Source organism: Copadichromis virginalis, linkage group LG10 (assembly GCF_057382275.1).
Source record: "Copadichromis virginalis isolate Kocher_CV1m ecotype Utaka linkage group LG10, C_Virginalis_male_GT1.1, whole genome shotgun sequence".
Taxonomy (NCBI): Eukaryota; Metazoa; Chordata; class Actinopteri; order Cichliformes; family Cichlidae; genus Copadichromis; species Copadichromis virginalis.
In genome coordinates this window covers 30,064,011-30,091,861 of record NC_140627.1, presented here as the reverse complement: position 1 = coordinate 30,091,861, position 27,851 = coordinate 30,064,011, and the positions used below count along the sequence as shown (strand labels likewise).

The following is a 27,851-nucleotide window of genomic DNA, read 5'->3' as shown; positions in this document are numbered from 1 at the left end:
CCGAAGCAATCCATGTTTGGAGCATAGGGAGCCACTTTTATATAGTTTCTTGGAAGTCAGGTAGCAAAACTCAGTGCGTCATGCGGTATGCAGGTGAGGCTGTGGGAAAGAGCAGCCTGGTCCCTGTGCCTTATGAGTGGATCCAGAAGGACCCCGGCTGCGTGGTGGCTCATGGTTTGCCTGAGGGAGTCGCCCTGAAGAAGCCCTCTGAGTATGACACCAAGACACTGATGAAGATCCTGGAGCAGAGCCATCGCATCCACTTCACCGTGAAAAGGTGAGTCTGCAAAGTGAGAGACTGTGAATGGTTGGATCGCATTCTGAAAGCAGTTGTTGCATTTCTGATAACTCCAATGTGAAGATGAACTTGTGTTAGTTGCCCTGATATGTTTTCTTGTGCAGTTTTTAATTGGAAGTGAACAGACTTTGGTGCATCCGTCGTAGATAGAGTTTTAAAAGATACAATTAATTTACGTGGAAATACTGGATGTATTTGTGTACAAACTTAGTAAATGGAGGTGCACGCATGTTGGAGTTTATAAAGAAGAATAAATATGGAGCTATAATCAGCTGCCTCACCAGTAAGTCTCCATGTCCACCGTGTCGGACTGTAGCGTGCAGTTGGTGCTCATTCTTCCAGCTCTACGTAGCGACATCAGCTTTGAATGATCCTCAAGCTGAGAGTGGCTCTACAGAGCAGAAGCACTATCATCACCAGCTCCACTCCAGTTGGTGTGGATGTCCGACCAAGGGACGAGAGACTGCTGAATATCATAAACAAGAACAGCAGCTTGACTGGCCTTCCTATAGCAATCAAACAGAATAAAAAATTAAATGGCTACAAAAAAGAAACATTTAAGGCGTGTTTTAGTCGTCTACCTTTAATCTACTTGGTCAGCTGCTTCTAAAAAATGATATTTTAATGTGTTTCATTGCTTTTCATGGGTGACAAAATGTTGCACATAGCACAAATACGGCTCTAATTGTCGCTATGCTTGTGTAGGTGGATAAAGTCCAGCTGAAATATGTTCTAAATAAAGTTAAATGTACACAGATTTTTGTCATTTGGAGAGATGCATGTAAACTACAACATGTGCTTATCCAAAAACAGCTATGCTGTTTTGTCCTTAGCCTTAGATGTGGTGCAGATGTTCTGCTTTTGGTTTCAGCCACATAAATAATTAACGATAGCAGGCACATAATTGTTAGCAGTGTCTGAAATATATTAGAGACGCGCCTTTCAAGTAGACAGAATATTGAATTTGGTGGTGGTGGCTGTTTGTCTCAACCCAAAACTGCTCTCAAATGACTGTGCATAGTTGTGGCAGACTTGTGAGCTTTACAAGTGCAGTTTGTACATATTATTTAGAGGAGATCCACACAGTCCTGACCGCTGCAGTCGTCTTTAGCTTTGCATGTTTCTCCTGTTTGCATGTTTTTCTCATGTTTTGCCAGCTAATACTTTGTAGTGCATACTTCTGTTTTTGCTGTTTTGTCGTGGTCCACTAACAGCAGTAGTAGCGTGTTACATCCTACCAGACATCTAGTTGCATAAACTGTTCATGTTTCACTAAAACAGCTGTCAGCGCTTGCTCCCCAGTGAACAGCTTATATTGCAAATGCTGTATAGTGGGTGGGTAAACAAGTGGACTGTTTGAACACAGGCCCTGTAACTCCACAGAGGCTTAATCTGATGCCGTTTTTCCCTGAATTCACTGCTTAGCACATATTTATGTGGCATGAAAGCAATGATTTGTGCCCCTGCCCTGTTAGTGGGCGTGTTGAACTGTGTAGCCAGCTCTACAGTAATCTCCGCTGAGCTGGATACCTGTCCCCATGACAACAGTTGCTCTGTAGCACTCTGTAACAGGGTAGTATGAACTCTGAATATCAGCTAAAGTACTTGGCAAGAGTTCAGACTGAGAACAGTGCTGTATTACAATAATGAAAGTGGCTGTGTTATTAATCAAACACTGTATAATCCAAGAAATCCACTTTGAGTAATAGATCCATTAATTTAAAGGCTTAACAGACACCAAAACTCTGCACAGCATTTATTGCGCCACGAGAAAGGATTTTTTAAAAACTTGGAAAGTCAAAACGGCAGAAATGATTTCACTCGTGGTTTGTGAGTGTTTGTGGAAGAAGAAGCACTGGTGCTGGAGCAGGCCAGGATCAGCAGTCACAAGACTGAGGACCACATTCTTTTTTAGCTCAGTCTCATTTATTCATTAAGACTTTATTTGATCAAGCAGCTGCAAAAAATGATTTTATTAGGACGTATTAAAATTTGCAACGTGACAGTTGTTTCAGACTCTGTTCTGTGTGTAATAAAGCTAACTGTCACATGTTTGCCCAAAACAAATTGGGGAATTTCCTCTCTCTACTGCTGTATAATGAAGCTGAATATGAACATGCAGCACTGTGAGACTGTGCAGAATTTAATTGGAGTTTTGGGCCTGTTTGAAAAGCAAAGGGCTGGAGGCAGCAAGTAAAGAGACCAAATGATGTTATTAAATGCCTATTATTTAATTCTTTTTGGTATCAAGGATGTTCTAACTAGAGATGGACCGATCCGATATTACGTATCGGTATCGGTCCGATACTGACCTAAATTACTGGATCGGATATCGGAGAAAAATAAAAAATGTAATCCGATCCATTAAATATCAGAAAGCACCTCACAAAACTTGCAACACGCTGTAACTCACCTCAGAAAGTTAGCACGTCGGAGCAGTATGCATCACGTGATAGAGCGGCTGTGGCATGCGGGACCTGTCGGTGCTCTGGATAGCATTTGGAGCTTCGCTAGCATTTCATCTCCGACAAAGTTATCCCCGAGAGAAGTAAAGCAAGTGTGTAAGTCCATCTCTGAATGTTTGTAAAGCATTCCTGCGTTAAGCTTAACAAGCGACTGCCTCTTCTTGCTGCTACTTCAATCATGAAACTGCTTAACGATCAGCTGATCGGCTTTTCTGTCGCGAGTCCGTGTCTCTAGTTTGCTTTTGGTCCACTTTGCACCAGAAAGAGGAAACCAGCGGCTGAACAACAGCAGCACGTTTAAGCTTGATCAGCTGTTGTTAGAATTTAGTTAATATTACTTTCTACTCCAGGATCTTTTTCTATGTAGCTGACGGCTGGTAACTGTGCAGGGGCGGATCTAGCAAAGTTTAGCCAGGGGGGCCGATAGGGCATTAACAGGGAAAAGGGGGCACAAAGACATACTTTTCTTTCTTATTCTCATTTAAAATGTCTAGCTTTTAATAAATAATTATCTGACACCCAAAGTTTTAATTTGATGCAAAATGAATAGAAGTCAATTATTGTATATAGTAACTATTAAGTCTAATATATATACCCTAGTAAGCTATAGTACTTTTTCCTTTGGGAAGGTACCATCTGTGCAGTCTGCAATTCTGTTGAAGAAAGATGTTGAATCTATTTAATATTTCTTGAAAAATAATTGATTTCTGTGCATTTTTTTTCACACTGCATCAAATTAAGGTTGATTACGGCGATTAAGCATCATGAGGTGGAGCGTGAGGGGTGGTTCCCTATTTTTTATTTATTTATTTTTGTTGTTGCTGGGAGTTGGAACCCTATTAGTTAGGTTGCTTAATATTTATGCTAAGTACTCTTTAAAATACCAGAATAGGGAGGATGGTGTAGGTTTAAGTTTATTAGATTGATCAGTATTGCTGAACTATGAAATATTTTTTTTTGCATACAGGTATAACAGAATAGCTTTAGTGTAGTTGTTGTTTTAAACTTGAGTATGAACTTATACAAAATGCAGCAAGATATTTAAAAAACAGTTTTGTTGACTAAAAAACACTATATCGGATTCATATCGGTATCGGCAGATATCCAAATTTATGATATCGGTATCGGTATCGGACATAAAAAAGTGGTATCGTGCCATCTCTAGTTCTAACCAATCAGGCAGCAAATCATAACATAATAGTCTCATGTTTGTAGCCCTACAAGTTATTTCCCTTTTTGATTTTGTTGTTGTCTTTGTGAACAGGCAACCGGAAGATTTGTCTCGAGAAACCAAGTCTAGCACTGATGTCAATCACAACGCTTCCACTGCGGTCATGACGCAAAGCAGCCACGGCCCAGCGAAGACGACCGCGCAAGCAGTCACGTCGTCAAGTCCCGCCACTTCCAGCAACTCTGTTCTGTCAAACTTCCTGTACGGCATGCCCATGTCCTCCAAACCCCACCCAGACGGCAAGCTGGATTTCAAACCCATGTCTCTCCTCAACCTGGGCAAGGACAGGCTGGCCAACTGGACACCTGGGTCAGAGAAGAGCACATCTGTGAAAGACAGTGCTAACACTGGTAAGCTAACATACAACATGTGTAAAGGTGGATTTCAGCAATGGAATAGGGGCGAGGTGAGTTGTTATGTCAGAGTCTCGGGGTTAATAGTATATCCAGCTAGGGGGGACGTGTTGCTGGCCGTGCCTGCTAGTTGGAAGCAGCAACTGGAGACAGTGCTGGCTTCCAACCTACTGAACACAGCTGTTTTCTGGTCTTTGCATCACTAAAGAAAGCACCTATAGGTCTTTGTTTTCTTTTATGGACATTACCTCAAACAGTGCAGATGAGGAGGGCACAGAGTAAGAAAGGAAGAGACTGTGGTTCATTTACAAAAATAAAAGATGCCACATGCAGAATAAGCACTTTTCTTGCTTCTGAAATGGTGATTTATAGCCGTGTTTTTAACAGATGTTTATGATGTTTTGTGAAAGATGTCTGTGAAGCTGATTATTCATAGTTTAACAGTTAACTGTCCCCACCGACTTCTCTACATTCGGACCTTCGGCTGGTGCTGGCACTACTAACTAGGAGTGTAACAGTCCTCCTAAACCATTCAAAGAAAATCATTTTGCTGCAGCTCTGATCACTTGATCATAATTAGATCATAAACAAAAATCAGCTGCAGTATTGTGATGCATGTCCAGTTCACTTGTTACCTGATGAGCCACAGTCAACAAGCTGATTTGACACATGTGTGCCACACATTTAAGAATGGGATGAAGGGCTTCAAATTGCTCTTTATTACACATGCAGTGTTTGTAGGGAAATGTTTAACCACATTCATTAGATTGGGCCCAACTGTTTCATGCCCTTGTGTTTTCCCCCTTCCTTCTGAATGACCGTCACTAGTTACTATAAAACACCGAAAACTTGAATTCAAGAAGAGTAAGAGCTATTATATGAATGTAGTATAAAAGTAAGATCCACAGAGCATTCGTGATGATGATCCTAATGTTAACAATACACAGTAAAAGCTCTAGGTAAGTATTTTCTCCTGTGCCTCAGGTCTGAATAGAAGAGTTAGATCTGCAGTTAAAGACCATTGCCGTTTGGTATTTCACTCAAGCACTACTTTTCCTTGTTATACTCGCATCTTAGAGGAATCATTTCATTCATAGCCCTCGGTATTCAGTATGTTCACTTAGGTTTGAAATGTCAGTAGTTTTCTCATAAATGTAGACAAATATTACAAAACACAGTTTAGGTTTTACTCTCAGTCATGTTAGTCATGTGTGCAGGCAACATGTACACCCAAAAATTAAGACAGGTTCAAATATTGGTGACCTTGACTTCAAGGTCAAGGTCAGGTTTTCTGAGACTAATTTGAGAAAGATCTCACCATAAGTGTATCTATTAGGAGGCTGAGGGGTATCACTGGTTATGTGCATCTTGGCAGTGAATATAAGCATGACAAGTTAACATTTCTGCCTGAAATGTGTTTATTTTTGCATTTTTAGATGAGACCACAAGGCTACCTGGTGAGCAGGGTCAGAGCCCTACTGGCATCCACATCTCAAAGAGGCTACTCTTCTCCATCGTGCATGAAAAATCAGGTACGTTTGAATTACCGAGACGATATAGGCATTTGGCTTCATTTTAAATGGCTGTGGTAATTGCTAGTGCTGATGGGTTTGAGATTTCTTCATTGATGCTATTTTGTACTTGACAGCTAAACAGAAGGATTTAAAGCTCATGTGAAATATTTCAGCTATACACATAGTCACAATATTACCCTTATATTTCCTCTCATTAAGGCTTCAAATTTGGATAAAAGGCTGTCACTGCGCTTCCCTCATATTATATCACAACTAGTTCTTAGCATCAAAGCTCCTTTTTTTGTGGCTGCAGCGTAATAGCAGTAATGGGTTTTACAGATTCATCGGATGAGTTGATTAAAGAGCTTTTTCTTCCATTTTCCAGTTTCCTAACTTATTCTTAGCGATTATATAAATACATATAGACATGAGAACTGTACATTGTCCAGCACTGAACTGAAGATGTTTTTGAGGTCGTTAGGAAACCATGACGACGCCGTAGTTTATCAAACGGTGATCACAGATGTGTCATTTTCAGGCTTAAAGCTCAACTCAGATTTTATTTTATTAATAACGAGGTTCAAAGTCCTCTTAAAATTATTCCTGTTACACTATATGTCATGACAGGTTTGGATTTTACTTAAATCTACAACCATAGAGGAGACTTTGCATGCTGTTATTATTGTTCCTGCCGGGATTTGGAGGCTGATATGTACAGTAGCCAAGCACTGTTTACTGAACTGAGGCTGACCTGTGCGAAAACTTAAACAAGAAGGGCTAAGCTATTGAGAATAATCCTTTAAGAAGATTGCACTGATTTACCAAGTTGTTGCTGAGTAAATGGAAAAGATTAATTTCAGATCCTTAGCACTACAGTCAGATAAAACACTTTGAGAGGCTAAAGCTGCAGTAAACTTTGATGTAAGGACCGCATTTCCTTCTCTCTGTTTTCGTACAGAAAAATGGGACGCGTTCATTCGGGAAACAGAAGACATCAACACGCTGAGAGAGTGCGTTCAGATCTTGTTCAACAGCAGATACGGTGAGGAGGTCCTCTTACTACACAAATGGCTAAAAAAACAGCTCAACGTGAAGACGTGTGCAGCAATGATGCATTAAAAGCATGTAAGGATGCTCGCAAGCAAACCAGCTGCAGGATCCTCGTGCTGTCTTTAATAGAGAAAAGCTACCAAATGCAAAAGTTCACCATTTGGAATCAAGTCAAGAACTTTTTATCTGCGTGACTTGAGATGATGGATCAGCGTTGCCTGCCCTAGACAGACACACACACACACACACACACACACACACACACACACACACACACACACACAGAGATTTATTTGACAGAGAGCAGAGATACGAAGATGAACTTGTGTGTATTTGCATGGTTCATCAAGGCAGTTTAAGAATTAGTCATGTCACCTCCAGTCCAATGATCCGTGTTTCTGGATGCAAATTTCCCACCCTTATGGGATTTTTCATCAGTTTGCTCTCAAATGTACGGATTTGTGTCCATGTACACAAAAGGGTTGATTGATACTTTTTCTCTGCAGTTTTTTAATTTATCAGTGAGAGGATAATTATCATTGTCTCAATACAAGGAAGGATAATTATAGTTTAAATATAAGGACTCACAAATATCAGCAGATTCCTGGAAATTGCTGAAATTATTGGAATGGACGTGTGAGAATATACAAAGAAGTGGAAACACTGTAGGGAAAAAATGACCACAACAAAGAGAGGGAACCCAGGAGAAGCACGTCCTGAAGTTTTGTTTATTTCTTTTGTGGCTGGGTAACATCGGCCACGTATGTATGTTACGTCGTAAACTCTACAAAGATTCACCGCAGAAGTCTGAATCAACCGTGATGCTCCTGATGGTTCAGATATCAGATATTATGATGTATATTATAATCATAATTATATTACCTAGGGACTATGTAGCAACAATGTAGCTAACACGACGTCTTTTTAATATTTATGCAATTAAAAAAGCACATTTTTTACATTTCACAAGAATAACGTTTAGTTTATATCCACAAATCTTCTCTTATGCATGAAATATTATGACGCCACCAGGTTGCCTAGCAACCACCTAGATAGATATGGGCTAAAATCATTGTTTTTTTCCACCTACAAGACCTAAAAAAAAGCATCACAACATCCCAATTATATCCACAAAAGCTGAATTTTACACCACATATTATAATTATATTATAGCGCTCATATTGCCTAGCAACCACCTAACAACAGGCTAAAGTAAGTGCCATTTTAACGAACAGGCCAAGAAATGCAAGCACTGGCAGGGACTAGTTGTTGCTTTGGTCATCTAGTCGTCTGCATACATGAATTAATGCTATTTAACTAATAGTGATGGCATTGGTTTAATGCATTAATGAGCTATAAAAAAATCCCCCTGATTGACGAGCTATTTGCGATCACTCTGATCATCAGCTGTGCCCAAGGTCCATCACCATAACCCCACTGGAGGCTGCTAGTGCTAATGAGTTAACTATATTTTGTAGATTTAAAATGTAAGAATTTTCTCTGTTTTCTACCTCCAGCTGAGGCATTGGGTCTAGATCACATGGTGCCTGTCCCCTACCGCAAAATAGCCTGCGATCCAGGGGCCGTGGAGATCATCGGCATCCCCGACCAGATCCCCTTCAAGAGACCGTGCACATACGGAGTCCCCAAGCTCAAACGCATCCTGGATGAGCGCCACGGAATCCGCTTTATAGTCAAACGGTAACAAATGCTTTAAGACAAGAACTGGTGAAAGTGCATGACATCATTTCTTGTACTCTCACTGTCAGAGTGTTGTAGTTAGAACAAAGAAGCACCTGGATGCATATTTTTTACAAATGTCTAATTTACTCACTGACCAGAGATCCATCCAGATTTACCCACTTGATGCTTAATTATCACCAAACTGCAGAACGGCGTCCCTACAGAAACTTTAATTTGGGAAAGATTTTTTTAAGAAGCAGCTACCAGCCACGCCAGCCTATACCATCTGTTTGTTAAATGTCTGTTTCCTTCAGCACACTACGTCCCGCTGAGTGGTAAACCATTTCCATTCATGTCCCAAATGACTTTCCCTTGCCAGCGCATTGCGCTAATGGCTGCTCTTCCATCCATTTGTTTGAGCTAATTTAAATGAGCCACCATGCCTTGTTTGAGATAACACATCTTTTAACGAATCCTGCAGGCAGCTCATTAGCCTTAATACAATTAGGAAAGATTGAAAATGTCATTAATTCAGATCAAATCACATTCCCATTGTCTGTGAGAGATGTTCCAGATGCAGGCAGCGATGTGCTTTTTTGGCATCTTCTCTGTTGTCAGTCTATGATCATTTTTATACAAACAGTAACTGTAACTGAAGTGTTGTGCTCATTTAGTTCTGCAGCCATGCTATTAATTATTCTCAGGTGATGTCCCGTGTAATAACCACCCGAGTTTCACTCGTCGCACGCTTCACTTTGTGAAAAGATGCTGAAAATATAAGAAATGTAAAATCCCGTCAGTTTTAGGTTAACAGGCTCACTAAACTGCTGACATTACTGAGAATAAGGTAGTCGTTATTAACTATTATTAAGTCTTTTTTTAAATACAAATAGTAGTCATACACACTTTCATATGGTCTATATCAGCGGTCCCCAACCTTTTTTTGCACCACGGACCAGTTTAATGTCAGACAATATTTTCACGGACCGGCCTTTGAGGTGTCGCAGATAAATACAACAAAATAAAATGATACGACCAAGAGAAAAGCTGTGGTATTTTGTAAATATAATAATAAACAGAAAGTCACTGTGTAATTGTGTAACTTCGTTAGCAGCGTCCTCCTGAAGTGCGTCAACAACATTGAGAGTAACATCCTCCTCTCTGCTCCTTAATGCTCTCTGGTCGCTATGGTAACGCGTAAATATTTCTTTCAAAGTAAGACTCACAACTACAACACGGGAAAAGACCCTGAAAACCATACATTTCACACCCGAGCCTCAACTCTTGCGGCCCGGTACCAAACAACTCACGGACCGCCCCGGGGGTTGGGGACCGCTGGTCTATATGGTCATCAAGGCAGCTCTGTGTTTTTCTTCAAAGTGGACAGCCAATCAGAAAAAAGTTGGCTTAAAAAAGGTTATTTACAGAATTAGAGGCAGTAGATGAGCCTTCTCTCATCTCATCAAGTGTCTTCCTCGTGTTGAAAATGAAAATCGTAACACTGTGGTGAAGACCAAACTGTCTTCACTGCTAATGGGTTGGACTGAAGACGCGCGTCGTCTCGTTAGTGCTCCTTTTTTATTGTAGCATCAACTTCAGAATTTAAACCTGCCTCACACTTTATTAAATAATGTCTATAAATTCCCTTCAGCCTCAGTTTAACATGAACACCCTTAGATAGATTCATAGTTAAAAGAGCAGGCAACCATTCTGCCAGCCGTCAGACTTGATAATATTCACATAGACAAAAAGTGATCTGGGCTTCACTAAAACCACAAATTCTCTCACTAAAAATACTATAAAAAAGCTAAAAGTGCTATAATTAATAAATAGAGCTAAATTTAAAAAATGAATAAATAAATGATACGTATGTGCACAATTTGCTTTAGCTTATTCAGATTATTAATATCAGCTGGGACAAAGTTGTCTCTGTCCTGTGAGACCACTAACGTCCACCCAGAGTAAAGAAGCTCCGAATCCCCACATAAGGAGTGGGAGTCATTATTGAAATGGAGCCGGTCGTCCACCTGTCTGGTATACAGATACTTAAGGTTAAGCTGCGATTTACCGATCAGCTTCCCTGACCAGTTTCAGTTTGGATCAGTTTGTTCCGATCCTTCAAAGATGGGTTACCGTACTATGACGCAAAGGAATAGATCTGACTCAAGAAAAGATCTAAAAAATAAATGGATAGTGTCTCAATGGTCTTATCAGTGTAACAGGAGTACAGTTTCCATAAACAGAACAAATGTTGATGAGCCTTTTTTCTCTGCTTCACAGTTTGTACCAAAATTCAGTCTTGAATCAATAAAAGCCCCAAAATACAAAAGACTGCATATAGTCCACAGTTTGACCCTTATTGTTTGTGGCGTCAGGTGTGCTGGAATTTCTCCTCAAATCCACAATCACTTCTTCTGTTATGTTGAGCTGAAGGTAAGACTGTGCTCAACACCAGGTCCATGGGCGGTTTCCTTGCCAACGATGTCACACAAATACAAATACCATGATATGATGAAAAATACTCATAAATGTCTTTCTGGTGTCTAAGCTGTAATATTTTGCCCTATTAAGACCTTAGAACAACAGTGTAGTTTCTTAAGTTTGTAAGTAAATAAGACCTAAGATTATGATCACGCAGGAGAAGAACGCTTCACTGGCAGGCAGAGAGTGGCAGTATGTGCCAGAAGGAAGGGGAAGCAATCCAGGAGTATATCACAGTTAATCCACAGTTAATTTTAGTCAGAGGAATTCGGGGCTCACAAAAGGAACGACTCAGTTATGTTTGATTATGTTTGACTGATTGTTTAAAGAGCAGCTAATGTGCTAAAGCAGCCGTTAACAATGTTCCACTTCTGCAGTTTTTTGCAACTTGAGTTTTGTCCTGAGAGCTGAGGTGGTCTTTAAACAGACTCGCTCACAGCCTGTGTTTCTTTCTCTCTTCCAGAATGTTTGATGAGAGGATCTTTACCGGTAAGAATGTGATTGATTCTGTTTGTTTCTTTCCCCTTTCTTAGAAGAATAGAAGTTGGGGTCATGTCTCTAAAAATACTTAAAACAACAAGAACCTAAACATCGAATGTGCTTGTACTTTACTAGTGTATTTACCTGCTGCATCTTACTTTAAATGTAGTGTAACCCTCATAAGAATAGGATCTACTCACTGCCTTAGGCCCCTGTTATACTGGCCTTGCAGTGTGCACCGTCACATCTGCTGTCGCTGTAACCTGGTGCCACTGTGTGGAAGACATGAGTGTCACTTTTTACCACCGTTTTAATAATTTATCTGTACAGAAGCTCAGAGATTCACAGATTATACAGCGGGAGATGCTACAACAGCTTGAAAAGATGACGCTTTGTGGAAAAATCTCTGAAATTTCTTTGCCCCTGGGTTTGACTTGCGCTCCTCCTACACCAGCGCTGATGCCGAAGTTTTGTCTGAGTGGCGACGCCTCATCATTCAGGAGAATACTGCAGTGGGTAGCTGTGCCGTAAAGGCCGGCAGAAATGGATGTGTGAATGATGATGTAATCGGCGGTGCATGAAGCGGCCAGTGAGGCGGGTGTAATGACCCCATCAGTTGTAGCCATAGATAGCTTCTGTGCTTAAAACCCACAATATTTTTAATGGCCAGCAGGGGGGGCAGTACCTGTCATTGCACAGAGCAAATGGCCCTCAAGTGACGATCCTGATGAGATTTTGGGTCGTACTGAATAAAACATTAAGTCCAAATTAGTAAATGTTGGCCTGTGTATCAGAAAGAGGGAGAATCCTGTATATGCTCACTAGCTATCACAAGCCAATGACCATCACATCCCATTTCAAAATGTCAAGATGGTGAAAAAAGCTGATCTCGAGTCCTCATAACAAGATGTTGCCGAATATCAAAATCCATTTTTAATACTGTCTGACGAATGCATTAAAACAGCAACCCCACTGTGTGAGCTCATAGGTATTATTTGGATTGGTCCACGACTGGGCTACTGTGATACCACATTATCACTTAGCAGTTAGCAGTGCATGCAGGTTGTGACAGTCTGCAACTGCTTAAAAACCTAGAAAATGAAAAAACACCCAATTATTTAACATATTTTATTTTTTAAATATCACGGTTCCCTTTAGTACGCAGTTAGCTTGACTCTCATGCTTGCAGCTGGTGACTTTTAAGCACTGATGACTAAAAGTGAGAGAAAATTTGGTTCGTTTTCATTTTCATTAAACATGAATATTCTCCATCTTCTCAAAGGAGAACTTTTGGCATAAAGTAATTGTTTTTGGTAGCTTTCCATATGTGCTTTGTGAGTGACCTTAGCTGTAAAATATTTGTCAAGACCCTTAAACTTTATCACAGTAACCAAAGAGCGCTCCGCCATGAGTTTATTTATATATTTACACCACACAGATGTTCTTCGCTAATGGCGTGCGGTGTTTGTTTATCTTCTGCGTCTTGTTTGTTCAAGCTGCTGGCAAGATTGCAAGGGAGGAGGGCAAGCACGACCTGGGCTCTACGCCCGAAGACAGCTTCCCTGACAATCTGAGCATCCCGCCCACCACAGCCGAGCTGGTCAGCAATCCTCACAGCAGCAGGTCAGAACGTGGCCCACACACACACTCACACAAACATGGCATTACCCTGCAGACGTTGTTTATAGTGCCTCTGCATTCAGTGGTATTACTCATAATAATTAAACCGCTGTTTACGGATTTTAGTTACATTTACATTACCATGATGGGACTTTGTTTCCTAAACGGGCCTTGTTACATGATTAATGTTCGGTTCACTTTGCTTTATTTTTATTTCTTTCTCTGCGTCCTGTCTGTCGAGTACATTAGCAGAACTGGACATTTCTACTTCAACTTGCCGCCTCTGACTCGACTTCCTAGAACGACAGGAGGCCAAGCTGGAGGTTGCAGACTTGGAGATGCTAAGATTTTTGTTGGGAGTCACCAGGATGGACAATAAGTACAGCAAAGGGACGGCTCAGGCTGAGCGGTTGGAGACAAAGGCTAGGACAGTTTGGACGTTGAGGATGAGGAGGGATAGTGGATATATTGGTCAAAGGATGCTGAGTATGGAGGTGCCAGGGCAGAGGAAAAGAGGACCACAGAGAAAATTCATGCCTGCAGTGAAAGAGGACGTGCAGAGGGTTGTTGGTTGACGCTGGGGGTGGAGGGTAGGATGGAAGCAGATGATCTGCAGCCGATCTGATATGGTGTCGGTGCTGTTCTTACATCATCAGAATAATGTATTCAGCCAAGAAGTTAGCTAATTCTTTTAAAAACTATCCCTCACAAGCCAACCCAGGTTACCTAAATTCAGCTAACAGCAAGGCTAACTTGATAATATATTTGTAATATTGTATATATTAACTAAGAAAAGAGTTAAGAAAAGATTATTATGATGATGATGATGATGATGATGATGAAGGAACACTATATTTACCTTCTAATTGATATACTGGACAATCGAGCCGTTATTAAAAATAATGGTTATCCATTAGCCATTTTTACACATGAAATAATGAAGAAGTTTGAAAGAAGAAGTAAAAAAGAAAGAACCACGTAATATTTATTGTTCCATGAAGCAATCAATAATTAAAGCAAGTGATGATTTATGATTTTATTCTCTCCCGCTGGTATAAACATGCTACGTGTTCCTTGTACTAATATGGTGCCTGTTCTCACACTCGCTTTATACCTGGTGCAAAGAAACAATTTGAGGCAAGCATCTAGGCCAAGGACACTTTGATGTGTGCTTTTGAGCAGCTGGGATTGAACCAGTGACCCTGGATGACAAGCTCTGACTCCTGAGTCTAAATCCCTTCATGCTAGAAGTGAGAAATGCTTCCCCGGTGTCTCCCTCTGTTCGTGCAGCTCAGCGGTTCTGTCTGTCGGTGCCACCGCACAATATAGTGGGCGGATGGCACTGCATGAATCAATGTTAACGTGTATGGAATCTCTGCCATTGGGGTTGTGACTGTGGTGCTAACAAGTGTGGAAACCCTGCATAGCCAGTGTTTAAAGATCCCCGGTGTTGGGCTCAGAAGTCATTTAATTTCCCTTTAAAGGAGACAGATGATTTAAAATACGCCACAAAAAAGGATTTTTAATGATTGTGTTTTGCAGATATTTGCAAATCACCCTTTTTCTATTTGATTTTACCTCACAGATCAACCAGTGCTTGTGTGAGTCCCTTGGCTGAGTGCGAAGCAGGTACGTGCTAATAAATGAAGTTCAGCATAATAAAAACGCTCTGTGATATTCGGCTGTGTGAAGTTACAAATGATTTGAGCCCCAAGTATTGAACAAAGGTTTCCCCCGTCCCCCGGAGTCGCTTTCATATCGCGTTTTGCAGTCTGATCCCTTCCAACACGTTCTATCGTCTGCTTAAATCTGTTTTTACACGACCATAAAACACAGTGCTGACGGGAACTCGTGCAGAATGAACTGTTCAATCCCCGCAGGTCCTTCAGGAGATTGCATTCCTTTGAGGAGGATTAAAACAGAGCCTCCAGACGGGGAAATCATTCAAGTTACGGTGCCAGGTAAGCGAGCGCACGCTTGGCTGCCATTAAGTTTGAGATTCGTTTCTTTTTTTCACTCGTAGAAAAATACAATTGGAGCAGACGCGGGTTTTCTTGCATTGTCATTGAGATAGAAGTCACAGAGACACAGAAACCTGGAGACTGTTTTCATCGTTGGTGCTGTCCCTGTGTGTGATTCCCCTTCTTTCACTCCTTTGTTCGCCTGACAGTTTTGCATTTGCCAGTTTTGATTAGTCGGTTCCTGTGGGTGAGCGCTTTCTGTCAGTAGCCAAATCTGATACCCAAATTTGTTTGGATAAATTCAAATGCAGCCAAAGTGAGGAATCACAATTAGAAAAGGGGGAGCCAACCTTGGATCATAAAAATGAAGAGAAAGCCTTGGCTGCTATTGCATTTACTCTTCTTATTCGATTTTAAAGTTTTAAAAAAAGAAAGAAAACAATTTTTGCTTGAGTCTCTCAGTGAAAGGCTCATTCATTGAGAGTCAAAGCTCTGCTGTTTTGAGCAAAATCAGACATTTAAAATAAAAACTTAAAAAGAATAAAGCTTCATTCATGTTTGTAGTTCCAGATTCATTATATATTCTTCATTTTTCTTTTTTATTTAATTCCTCACAGTGTAGTGAGTTACACTTTTGCTTAGTAAGTGAAAGATCCCCAGTAATCCTCCTTTCTATCTCACCATGCGCACCAATGCCTCCCAATAATTGTTGTGTGGACAAATGAGACACATTTTAAGACGTAGTTTCATTATTGTGAAAAACGTTTTAAAAAAATAAAAATAAAGGATCAATCTATTAAATCCAGCTTGTTTGCAATGTTTTAAAGGGGAACTTTGTTGGGTGTGTGAAGAGTTTGAAAGCACTAGCTGAGGTTCATGCTTCCATGGAAGCCTTCAAACATATTTTGGTTTTGCAAGATTAAAGACTTTGAGGGTGGAGGATAAGTGATTGGTTCTGTCAGTTCAACTTCCCCTGCCCAGTTAAAAAGCATGAAGTTCCTGCCCTAAATTCTCAACTGTTTAAATGAATGCACTGAAAAACAAGGCTGGGTGATTTCAAGCTAACATCAGTAACAGGAAGCGCTGAGATAACAGCAGAAATGCAGCAGCAGTGCAAGAAGTGTTGCAGCTCCACTGTGTCCTGCTGCTCTCTTGTCTCCGTTGCACCACAAACTGAAAACCTGGTGTGAATACTGTTTGTTTCTCCAGATGCCGGCACGAGTGGGGAGGAGCCCAGCGAGTCTGTGGCCGAGCCCGTCGCCGCCGCACCGTGTCCAGCCACAGCCTCGCCCTCTGCTCCATCTGCCTCGTCTGCCCCGCCCCCCGCTCCTTCGGCTCCCCACCACTCAATGGAAAACCACGCAGGTAACCTCTTCCCCGTCAGCCCACACCTCCATTGTCGCCTCCCTCCTCACACTGTGGCTCCTGGAATGCCAGCTCCTACCAAGGCCTCCACATACTGTTTTGTAGGGAGCTAATTAAGCCACAGCACGTATGAAACCACTTTTCTCACGTTCTTTATCTTCCACTCTTCCACTTCCTTATGACCAAACCTCCCCAATCACTACTAGCCACTCCCACAACCTTAAATATACCTTCTCTCCCCAACTCTGACCTACTGTAGCTTGTTTCTTCCTCCAGCCTCACAACGACGATCTGTGAAATGCACCCTGCATCGACTGCAGCTTGTCAACATACTCTTTAGCTTTAAAATCTGGGCATGCGCATAACTGTCAGTGTGTTTTACATGCACCAACTGCTCGAGCGTGGTCGGACTCCAACCGAAGTGTGTGTTTTTTGTTTTGCCTTTTTAAATATTTGTTTTTTAAATGTTTGTTTGTTGTGAAAGAGTAGACATCAGACCATCCTAAGGCCGCGTATGGCACATAACTCAGGACGCCTTACAGCACTGACTCCTAATGCTACAGCTAGTTCATTTTCATAGACCTTTTTCTAGACTAAAGGTTCTCTTTTAATCATCTTGGTAGGCTGTGCTTGATTTCAATTTGTGTCACTGCAGCCAGAGCTGACGCTGGGTGGCGTAACAAGTAGCTGCTTTGTACCAAATATCCTCAAAAACAGACTGGGGCTTCTGTTTCACCTTAATTCAGAAGGTAGGCGGTTTTTGAAGTGCTCCCACTTCACCTACGAAGCACCGGCTGCACGGAAACATCGCCTCATAGGTGTGTGCTGTCTTACAACACTTCAGCCGGTTGTTAATTGTGTGCCCTTTGCCCTTAAGAGTCCAAACTGAAACGTTTCAGTGATTAGCAGGATGCATGGTGCATATTTGCAGATTTTGAGTAATTTTATCCACTAGTCCAGTTTTAGAGAGACCAAACTTTTCCTCAAAGGTCCTGTTGAGACTCCTAAATCCTCCTCCCCGTATAGAACTCGTTCTCTCCCTTAAACCTTAGGTTAATAGAGTAAGGTCACCAAGAACATCTGAGTAGACGCCACTCTCTTTATCAACTGCACCCGCCTCATTTACCAGGTGCTTCTATAATGTGCCGGGGTCATTCAGATTGCAGACAAATGCATGCAGATGTATGTCTGAGGTTTCTGACTGCCCCGCTGTGATGGAGGTGAAGGACATTTAATTGTGCAGCTGGCAGCATTTAAAGATTAGACTGAGAAATAAAAAAAAACGGCAGCATTTCTTTGCTTTCAACAGTTTTCTCTGTTTCTGGGCAATCCACTTCACTTTCACCAGTTTTCATTCAAGCTTTTCATTCAATCTCGTTAAAAGTGCAAGATTTCAAAATAAGATTTCCAATCTCCTGTGATCAAATTCCATTCACACATTCTGTAGTAGGATGGAAGCAGAAATCTCCGCCTCTACATTTTCTTGAATGGACACTTTAAAGTTTAGGACTCTATTCTTTCTCTGGAAAATTCCTGCACTATCAATTACATTGTCCAAATGTCAAGTGCAACTTTCTTATATATAAATTAACATATAAATGAGGCCCTTTTTTGAACATCTGAAGGAGGTGCTGCTACAATGCTACAGAGAGTCTGCTCAGAGTGATCTTGGCATTAAGCATTTTGTTTTCTTTTATTGATTTCATTGTGCTTTGTTTAAGTTTTCTTTTCTTTCACAAATGACCTCTAAAGGAAAGACAATGAAGGTAAGTGCACTCAGTCACATTTAATATTATTTGCACCTCAGTCATTTGTCAAAGTTTTCGAATGATAGCAATTTGCATTAATTTTCAAGGTAAAATAGGTCTGATCAAGACAATAATCCCTTTTGCATGAATGACATATTCGTATTGCACATATGAGAATACCCAGTTCACTTTCCTGTAGATACAAATCACATCCTTTTTTAAAAAGTCCTGTTTGCCCTTAAGTATAGTGAAAGGTTTGACTTGATGATCTTCACAAAACTGCAGTTCCACTCTCAAGTATTCCTGTGTCATAATAATTGTCCATTGGCTTCTTCAGCACAGATGACATACAGTATCTTTCTTTTGACAGTGTTTTTTAAATTTTACATTATTGTTCCCACTTTTACCTCAACAGGCTGGATTTTGATGCATTTTGAATTTTTTATGTTGTGTTGGGCAAAGGGAGCTCTGTTGTGAGTCTGTTGTGGTTGCATCATATTCCTTTTACAGCTTACACAGATCCTCCGTCATGTTATGATGGATTAGCTACACAAGCTAGATGTAGCTTTCAAATAGTATTGCTTTAAGTTGTCTTAGAACACGCTCAAAGTGGGGCGGCTGTAGCTCAGGTGGCAGAGCAGGTCAGCCACTAATCAGAAGGTCGGTGGTTCGATCCCAGGCTCCCTCCTGGCTGCATGCCAAATATCCTTGGGCAAGATACTAACCCCATGTTTGCCTACTGGTGGTGGTCAGAGGGCCCGGTGGCGCCAGTGTCCGGCAGCCTCGCCTGTGGGCTTCTCTGTTTAGGCTGTCTCCCCCCTCGACCCAACCCCGGATGAACGGAAACAAATGGATAGATGGGAAAAAAACATTTTATAAACCACTTTCTTCCTCCTGTTGTTGATCACAGATTTAAAAGTCCTGCCCTGCAGACTCCACACATAACACATCACGAAAAAAAAAATCACATTTCCACCTCTGCTTCTGGGCTAATGGCAAAACAACACCCCCACCGCCCATTCTCGTGTTTGTATGTTTAACACTGAGCGGCGATGTTGAATAACGGCCTTGGACAGGCGGTATGATATGTGTTCTTGGCGGCAGTTTGCCTGGAATCATTAATTAAAGAACATTCAGCGTTGCCCTACTGTAACAGTAATATTCCACTGACAGAAAATGGACAATAACATTGAATTATCACAGTCTCATATGTTGCACCTGTTGTTTTGTCCATCCCCTGTGTGTACTGAGGGTAGACATGAGGTGTCAGATAAAGAGTTTAGCCTTCACAGATGTAATCATTGCTGCACAATGATGTTAGGCATGCCTCAAGTCAGAATAGGACCAGCGCTAGTCTCTGATGCAGTAAAGCAACAATGTGACGACTCAAGAGATTGATTGACACAAATAAAACCGTGCATCTTTGGATAAACTGTCATAGAAATGTTTTACAGTAGCCGTGCGCCACTGTTCTCATGCTTTTCTCACATCTTGCAGCTGAAGCTCTGTCACCCACTGCTGCCCCGCAGAGCATAAGAAGATCTTCTGAAGGTAGGGTGGACTGACTCATTCAGGATGTTTTTCTGCACAGTGCATTTGGCCCACACTCTCACTGTGTGATTGTCTGTAACCTTGCCAAAGAGGCAGATTAGAATTAAATAAAACTCTAACCCAGCGTCCTCACCTTTGGAAATATTTCTGTTTTGCTGTTTAGTCTCATTTTTGCACCTTCACCACTCTGCCTCCCTACATCCATCTGCGGTTAATGTATCACACTCTACATTGACCCGGTAATGACACAGTCAGTTTGTCATTACCGGGTCAGCGCAGGGCAGGTAGAATTTATCAAATTGAAGTTGGCAAGTGGAGATGTAGTAATGTTCACAGGTGGGAAGCTGCCTAACCCCGTCGACCCCAAGTAATAATTCTTTTTCGGCGCTCTCGGCGCAAAGCTGTTCGTTTTTCATTTGCTTGACTCTTTCAGCAGGGAGCCTGGTGGAGGACATCGGTGAAATGATTCTTCAGCTGCGGAGACAAGTGGAGAGCATCTTCAGCATTAAGTATGGTAAGCTACCTGTAGCGGGGGAGCTTTTATCCTCATCCGCAGCGGGGGCAGGAAGTTATGCCAGGGCTATAAATTTTGCAGGAAGACTTTGATCTCTCCTTAACCAGTGTACAGCAATTTAAAATCTATCTGAATATTAATATTGGAACATTTAAGGTTTTCAATAATTCAGCACATGAGAATGAATCTGTTAAGTGTGGGGCAAAGGATGGGGCATGAAAAGGAAGAATCTCATTTTCACATCAGAGGAGTTAAAGCATAAAGACACAAAGTATTAGTCGCCTTTTAGAAGGCGGCATGTCACAGCACGCCAGCGACTCTCTGAACATAGACATGCGTGCGCTAAGAGTGAGTGTGGGTATTTGTTCGTATGGGTAATTTTAACACGGCAATGCTCAAAGTTATTAACGAGTTCTTCTTATTCCCTTTAAATACAAAGAAAAGTTTCAGTTCTTAGTTTAAAAAGGGTTTTAGTTCAGCCGGCTGAGGGACTGATGAGCACATGACAAATGAGGCGAGACATGTGCCTGTCCATCCACACATTACAATAACCTGTGAGCTGGATGAGCTTTCTACGTCACGTTAGGTTAATGTGTCTGGAAAAGCAACGTGAGCATGAGACTGAAAACGAGCTAAAAATCGGGTTGTTTTTGTTATTTTTTGATTTTAGTTTTTAAAGCTATCGTTTTATAATAGATTTCCTTGAGTTTAGAAATATGGATGGTGCTATCGCAACATTTGTCTCATGGTGGGTGTAGCCATGTGACCGTGTAGCTTTTTAGTTTGCCGGTGTGACAAACGAGGGTCGGATCTGACCGAGTGACAGGGGGACGGTGCAGACGGTGCAGATGCCCCCCCGAAGCTGCTTTGCCCGTGTTGACTTTAAATTATGGGGGCCATCGTTTACAAAATAAATGTCACTGCCTTGGCTTTTTGTGTTGTCTCTTTTGGACTTTGATCAAAAGCTTTCAAATAAAACTTGCTTTCTATTTTGTTTTTTTAATTTTTAACCCTTATTGTAGCAATCATGTTGTATTCAGTAAGGCCTGGAACTACAGAACAAAACCATAAACTTTCATCTTTCCATCTGTCATATGTTTGTGTTACTCTAAGAACAGTAACAGGAGTATTTCACTCACTCAAAAATGCACAAACATTTGGACTTTGTTAGTGTAATTAATCTGCACAGCTTGCTATAATATTTGTGAGATAACCGCATTAAACTCTACAAATGCAAGAAGTCCAGTTCAGCGACTCCTCACAGCTATAGCCGCCTGTATCACCCACTTGAGCCTCAGTAAGGGTACTTGTGTAAAAGGTGACCCTCTCTCTGTAGCTGTTAGAAGGCGTAAACTAACCACAGAGATCAAAACTGTCGAGCCAGGCTGAGATGGCCATTTGAGATGCAACTCGACACTTTCATGTTAGCTCCTTTATTGCTGCTTGGTTAAAAGCAGCAATAAAGGATTGCTGTGATCATGGCTCAAGAGTTGGGAGTTCGCCTTGTAATCGGAAGGTTGCCGGTTCGAGCCCCGGCTTGGACAGTCTCGGCCGTTGTGTCCTTGGGCAAGACACTTCACTCGTTGCCTACTGGTGGTGGTCAGAGGGCCCGGTGGCGCCAGTGTTCGGCAGCCTCGCCTCTGTCAGTGCGCCCCAGGGTGGCTGTGGCTACAATGTAGCTTGCCATCACCAGTCTGTGTGAATGGGTGGATGACTGGATGTGTAAAGCTCTTTGGGGTCCTTAGGGACTAGTAAAGTGCTATACAAATACAGGCCATTTACCATTTTAAAACTGTCACACAAATTTGGCGAACTTTCCCTATTTGATGTTTTTGCAATTTTCCCCAGATTTCAGAAGACGGAAAGAAATGAGATGAATTGGAATAAGACGACTTGAATGAAATAGATCAATAAGCTTTGTGCTTGTTTTTCCTGTTTTTCCTTCTTCAGCTGAAGCCCTGGGCCTTCCTGAACCAACCAAGGTGCCGTACTCCAAATTCCAGATGTACCCTGAGGATCTGTATGTAACCGGGCTGCCAGAGGGAATCTCTATCCGAAGACCCAACTGTTTCGGAGCAGCCAAACTACGCAAGATCCTGGCTGCCAGCAGTCAGATCCAGTTTGTTATCAAAAGGTGAGAAATAATTATATATAGAAAGTCATCTGGAGAGTGTAGCGGTGCGTTGAAGTGTGTGTTATTTCAGTTTTCGCTCTCTGATTTGTAAATATCGTCACAATCTTTTGCTCATCTCTAGACCCGAGCTCTTAGCTGAGCAGGTAAAACAAGAGATGCCTTCCATCCCGATCTGTGATTCAGGTTTGTCTCTTTTTATACTTACTTTCTCATCAGCAGCATCTTCAACCCAAACTAATCACACACATATGCAGTGTTAAATTTTGATATGTTTGTTTTGTCCTCTGCAATACACGGTTGAAGTTTTAAGGTCAAATCCAGTTCACAGGCTATTTTTAAAACGGCTCCTTTGAAGAACAACAGAAAGTCCTTGCAGGGATTTTTCTGCAGCTGCCTCCTCTTTATTTGTGACAAAGCTCCTAACGTTTGCTTTATTCAGTAAGTCTTAAGACGACAAAAGTTTAACCTTTAAATGTTTTTCTCCAAAGAGCTGGATGCCAAGGATGCAGCACCAGTAACGGAGGACACTGCGGCTGTATCCAAGAGACCTGGATTCTCAGGTACGGTCGAGCTGCATCAGTCTTCTTAGATTTGCCGTTAACTGTTTAAACACGAATTGCCTCTGCTCGCTGACGTTGAAAGCCAGATGACATATTTTAAAGCGTCTTCGTCCTCTCGTCAACAGAGTGCTTGGAGTCCAAGCTGTCCAGAATCGACCTGGCCAACACGCTGCGAGAGCAGGTCCAAGATCTCTTCAACAGGAAGTATGGGGAGGCATTGGGCATCAAGTACCCCGTCCAAGTGCCTTACAAAAGGATCAAGAACAACCCGGACTCGGTCATCATCGAGGGCCTTCCCCCCGGCATCCCCTTCAGGAAGCCCTGCACCTTCGGCTCCCAGAACCTGGAGAGGATCCTGGCTGTCGCTGACAAAATCAGCTTCACCATCACCAGGTGAGAAATGCTGATCACTCTAAGAGCTGTTTAATATTCTGACTGGTAATGATGCACTTTCCCAGTATATTCATCTGTGGTGCTAAACCAAAATAACAAGCTACAAAATGCACAAATTCAAATGTTTTCATCAAATAAGATCCATATCTGTCTATCGGTCTTCCTTCCTGCAGTTAATGGCTTGGATATTTATTACTGTCTTTAAATATATGTCGGCTAATTCTGTTCATTGTGCTTGTTTCATTGTGTTGCATGCAGACCATTTCAAGGACTTATTCCAAAACCAGGTATGAGCACGCTGCGCTTTGCTTTCATGACATCTGATTTATTACGCAGCATCTATCACAGAGAGCAAAACAACATTTAATGTTACTAAACATATTTTTCGTTGACTTCATCAGCACCTCGACGAGTCACTTTACTAAAGAAGGCCTACGCTTCAATAAATGGTGAGGAGAAAATGCTTTGATAGCGTCCATTATAAATGCTGCGGCTTTTATTTTGAATGCTGTCTGTAACCGATTCTCTCCTCCTGACAGATGATGACGACATTAACCGCATGGGGGAGAAAGTAGTCCTTCGAGAGCAAGTCAAGGAACTCTTCAACAAGAAATACGGTAAATAGATCCGCAGCGTGGAGCTGTTGTTATCTGTACAAGACGGATAACCTTTTTACCATGAACCAGTTTCATCTGCATGATGAGTCCAAGTCGTGGGCGTGTTCAGTTTAATTCTCACAACACAGGAGAAAAACAACACGTCCCTTATTGCTCAGGGTGAGCCTCATAAGTGAGACGTGTGGCTGGAAATTTAAATCCAGAATGTTCGTCCTACTTGTTGAATTAGGGGCAAGTCTTATAAATGCATGCTCCAAATTTCACTCATGAAACGTGGCTGTTAAGTTTTGTGGAGCAATTTCAATACAGGCTTCACACAATTTGGTATAGAAGCCTGAAGAGGAAAAAAAACAAACAAAACAAAACAAAAACGGTGCTAATGTCACAGCAGTGCCTTAAAAATACAACATTTCCACATGCATAGGGTCCACGGGTGGAAAGTCTGCACGGTAAACAATAAAAAACCTCTTATCAAAGTGGTGTCTATAGAGAGATTTAGTGCAAACTGATTTATTTTAGTTTGTGTGGCAAAGAAAAACTTCACATGTTGAATTGTTGTGCACCTAACAAATTTCAGCATTCTTACTTCTTATTTATTGAGGACCACAGGTGTAACAGCTCTGCGATAGGCCCTGCGGCTGATACGCTCTTTCATTTTGGGCCCTTACCACCACGCAGTGCTTCAGCAAACACGTTACCTCACGTTCTCGCTCACACGAACACACAAACAAATTTAAGTTATAAAATATTGTCATGTAGCAATAATCAGTAACATCTGTAGGATCATTCCAGCTTTGAATCAGCACCACGGACAGCAACCGCAGTCAGCGATCTTGGGAGCAGACAAACATCTTCTTCTTCAGCCAGGCTAACACACGCTTTGGTTGCTAACTTATTACTGTGATGATTGCAGTGTATGAAGTTCCACCTTTGTTCAGGTTATAATAAAAGATCTCAAAGGGTAATAATGCTGCACCTGCACCTCTGCTTAAGAACGTTTAGCTGCTGTTATCAAAATGAATGAAGAACGCTGCATTTCTATGCACGTTTCATACCTACAGTATGCCAGTTACAGGCATGAGTTTCTTTATTCATGGGAAAACATGTGCCTGCATGCTTCTTATTTTTCACAGGAAAAGAAAAGGTGTCACACTGATCGTGCCGTTGTTGTTTGTTCTGTTTAGGTGAGGCTCTGGGCTTAGATCGCTCCGTCGTGGTCCCGTACAAGCTAATCCGCGGCAGTCCAGAGTCTATAGAAGTTAGTGGCCTTCCAGACGAAATCCCTTTCCGAAACCCAAACACCTACGACATCGTGTGCCTGGAGAAAATCCTTCAAGCCGCAGATAAAATAACATTCAACATCAAGAGCCAGCTACAGTGAGTGCAGCGACACCGGAATGTTCAGCAGCGCTAGCCGTCGCTGCACCGTACATTTCAGCGGGAATTTAGGGTTTTGCTTCTCGGTAGTTAAGCTCATTATGGTTTATTTATGCTTTGGATTTAAATCCAGCCTCTAAGATGTCAAAGAATAAATCTTCCACAGCAAATGTAAATAAAATGAAATAGAAAACAACGTTTTGACATCCAAGCAGTTAAGCTATGATGAAAGAATGAAGGCAAAGCTTTAAATCGTGCACAATTCAGGGATTTTTTTTCTCTAGGTATCAAGTAAGTGCAGTCTGAATAGAGGGCTAATTAGAATTCAGGAATGTTTTTTATAGTTACAAAAAAAAGATTGTATCTTTAAAGAAACAAAAATGCAGCTACATCACCTAAAATGACCCGGCCTTTTCTCTCTCCTGTTCAGACCTTTTGCAGAAATCTGTAGCCAAGCTTGTAACACAGGTAAGTGTTACACAAACAACCTTCTGTTGATGGAAGTGAGGCTTTCTGTGCTGCGTGTGCCTCCAGAGTAAAAGCCTTTGCTTTGTGCCTTCAGTAGGAACAGACGCCTCCACTAATCGACGGAAACGCAAGAGAGTCCAGGAGAGCAACCAAGTGCCTGCCTCCTCCGACCTGGGAATATCAAGCAATCAGATTCCAGTGATGGTACATTAAATAAAATATATATTTTCTTCACCATATGAAATCATAAGCTAGTTGATGAATACTAGGACATCTTTATTCTTCTGTTCTTACTCACACAGGTCCTTAAAGACTCTTAAAAACCTTAAATACACTTTGATTTCAGAGCTACAGCATGCTGGCCTGCTGTTAGGGCAAAAATGCACTTTAATAAGGAAGCCCCCCTTTACCTCGACTTAACTGTAGCTTCGATCAGTCAGAGAAACTCAAGCATTTAAGACGCCTAACAGAATGCGTATCAGCTTAAGTGCAGTGTATGTGGAGCATTTAGCTGCTGTCAGACGGCAGCCTCTGACATGTAACTGCAGCCATCACCAGTCCCGACAGGTGGCACAGCCTCTCTTCCTGTGACAGGTAGGTTTATAGTAGCGGTTTTAGCAAAGTGGAAGGTAAGCAGCGCAGCTATTCAGGACTGACTGAGAAAATGAGCGGTTATATATCAGCCGTGTCACTGACTCTGACGACACGATGTGTTAACGCGCACAAGGAGGAAAGGAACACAGCTAGCACTGCTAACGTTAGCCACGCTGTATCCAGGGATGTCAGGATGTAAAGTTTCAAACTCAATACTGATAACGAGGGAAACGGGGAAAACTTCGATGATCCATCATAACAGAACAAGATCCTGGCAGCAGGAAATAGGACAGGAGTTCCTTGTTGAACTTCCACGTAGGCTTCATGTATAACTGCGAGAGCTACAGCTCTGCTTGTTTTCTATGCTTCTGGTGACTTGGTAGCATATTTACCATATTTATCCCTTTAATGTCTGGTAGATGTTTTAGAAACAACACATTATTAGACACAAATAGTTAAACTGATGCTCCCTGTTAATGTCCCAGCTCACACGTTAACTAGCCAGAACCACAATGGTACAATGATAACTGAACAAACGGAGAATGTAGCAGCCAGGTAACAGTTAAATGATGTGGTGACTGTTTAATGGTTCAGCGTCGTTGTACCAGGAACTTTTACTGACCTCTCAAATCCCTCAAAGACCAGGATGTCGGCGTTTATGATGCTTTGCAAAGGTTGTTTCAGCTTCGTTGCCACCACTTGGTTGTCTTGTTTGCATGCAGGCTTATTGCATCCTCGGCCTTTCCCTGGCATTTTGCTTCATATGCAAAGTCTATCATGCTACGCCAGCTCACTGACTGTTGGTGTGTTCAGCTGCTAGTGAGGGGTGGAGCTGTGAACTGGAGAAGGCAAAGATGGCACTGTTGGTGTTTTTTGATTGATTGATTGATTGATTGATTGATTTTTTGGGGGGGTGTAACCTTTTTGTACCCATTAATTTCATTTTTGTTACATCCCACATTTCTCTATAATTTATTCCTCGTAGTTTGTTTATTTTAAACAAATAAAATCATTTAAGGGGATGATGATGTAGAGGTCTCAAAACTCGTGGGTCAAATATGATACACTTCGCCTTATTGGGTTAAAGCACATCTAATATCAGATCAGTAAAAAGCTGATGGTCCTCTCCCCATAAGTTCATGTTTTCTCAATCTTCTTAATGCGATAACTTCAAAACAAGATGACGTAGGATTGTGAAATTGATACCACAGGTGCGTCTACTAGGAGGCTGAGGAGTAAATTAGTGACTAGGCACGTCCTTCATCTGTGGTGATACCTCCATACAAATGGGCAGGCTAAGCAAACCAGAGAGCTGGCATAAATTGGATAATTTAGAAAAAAGCCAAAAGATATTGGCGTGAAAAGGCAGGAAACCCCGGTCGCTGATGGAGTCG

At 41.7% G+C, this 27,851-nt stretch overlaps 1 protein-coding gene and 1 long non-coding RNA gene across 4 annotated transcripts in view; one reads left to right on the top strand and one right to left on the bottom strand.

Annotated features, from left to right (window-relative positions):
- gtf2ird1 (GTF2I repeat domain containing 1) overlaps positions 1–27,851 on the top strand; it is a 45,219-nt gene that overhangs the window by 16,256 nt on the left and 1,112 nt on the right. Inside the window, exons 5-27 of one of the 3 annotated variants that reach the window (XM_085471003.1) lie at positions 94–277; positions 4,028–4,344; positions 5,784–5,879; positions 6,820–6,903; positions 8,429–8,612; positions 11,539–11,564; positions 13,052–13,178; positions 14,761–14,804; positions 15,056–15,136; positions 16,346–16,501; positions 19,747–19,800; positions 20,234–20,314; positions 22,265–22,448; positions 22,570–22,631; positions 22,937–23,008; positions 23,134–23,401; positions 23,660–23,688; positions 23,803–23,850; positions 23,941–24,018; positions 25,203–25,395; positions 25,826–25,863; positions 25,958–26,067; positions 26,166–27,851. In XM_085471003.1, coding sequence (XP_085327129.1) covers positions 94–277; positions 4,028–4,344; positions 5,784–5,879; positions 6,820–6,903; positions 8,429–8,612; positions 11,539–11,564; positions 13,052–13,178; positions 14,761–14,804; positions 15,056–15,136; positions 16,346–16,501; positions 19,747–19,800; positions 20,234–20,314; positions 22,265–22,448; positions 22,570–22,631; positions 22,937–23,008; positions 23,134–23,401; positions 23,660–23,688; positions 23,803–23,850; positions 23,941–24,018; positions 25,203–25,395; positions 25,826–25,863; positions 25,958–26,067; positions 26,166–26,183 — 2,534 coding nt within the window. In that variant the 3' untranslated portion in view covers positions 26,184–27,851. The remainder of the gene's footprint in view (positions 1–93; positions 278–4,027; positions 4,345–5,783; positions 5,880–6,819; positions 6,904–8,428; positions 8,613–11,538; positions 11,565–13,051; positions 13,179–14,760; positions 14,805–15,055; positions 15,137–16,345; positions 16,502–19,746; positions 19,801–20,233; positions 20,315–22,264; positions 22,449–22,569; positions 22,632–22,936; positions 23,009–23,133; positions 23,402–23,659; positions 23,689–23,802; positions 23,851–23,940; positions 24,019–25,202; positions 25,396–25,825; positions 25,864–25,957; positions 26,068–26,165) is intronic. The other 2 variants (XM_085471002.1, XM_085471001.1) reach the window with 2 other exon arrangements.
- On the bottom strand, positions 220–27,141 carry LOC146700767 (uncharacterized). The gene is made up of 3 exons (XR_014922605.1): positions 27,080–27,141; positions 580–804; positions 220–283 (listed from the first exon to the last, which is right to left on the bottom strand). It is a non-coding gene; the product is annotated as an uncharacterized LOC146700767 (long non-coding RNA).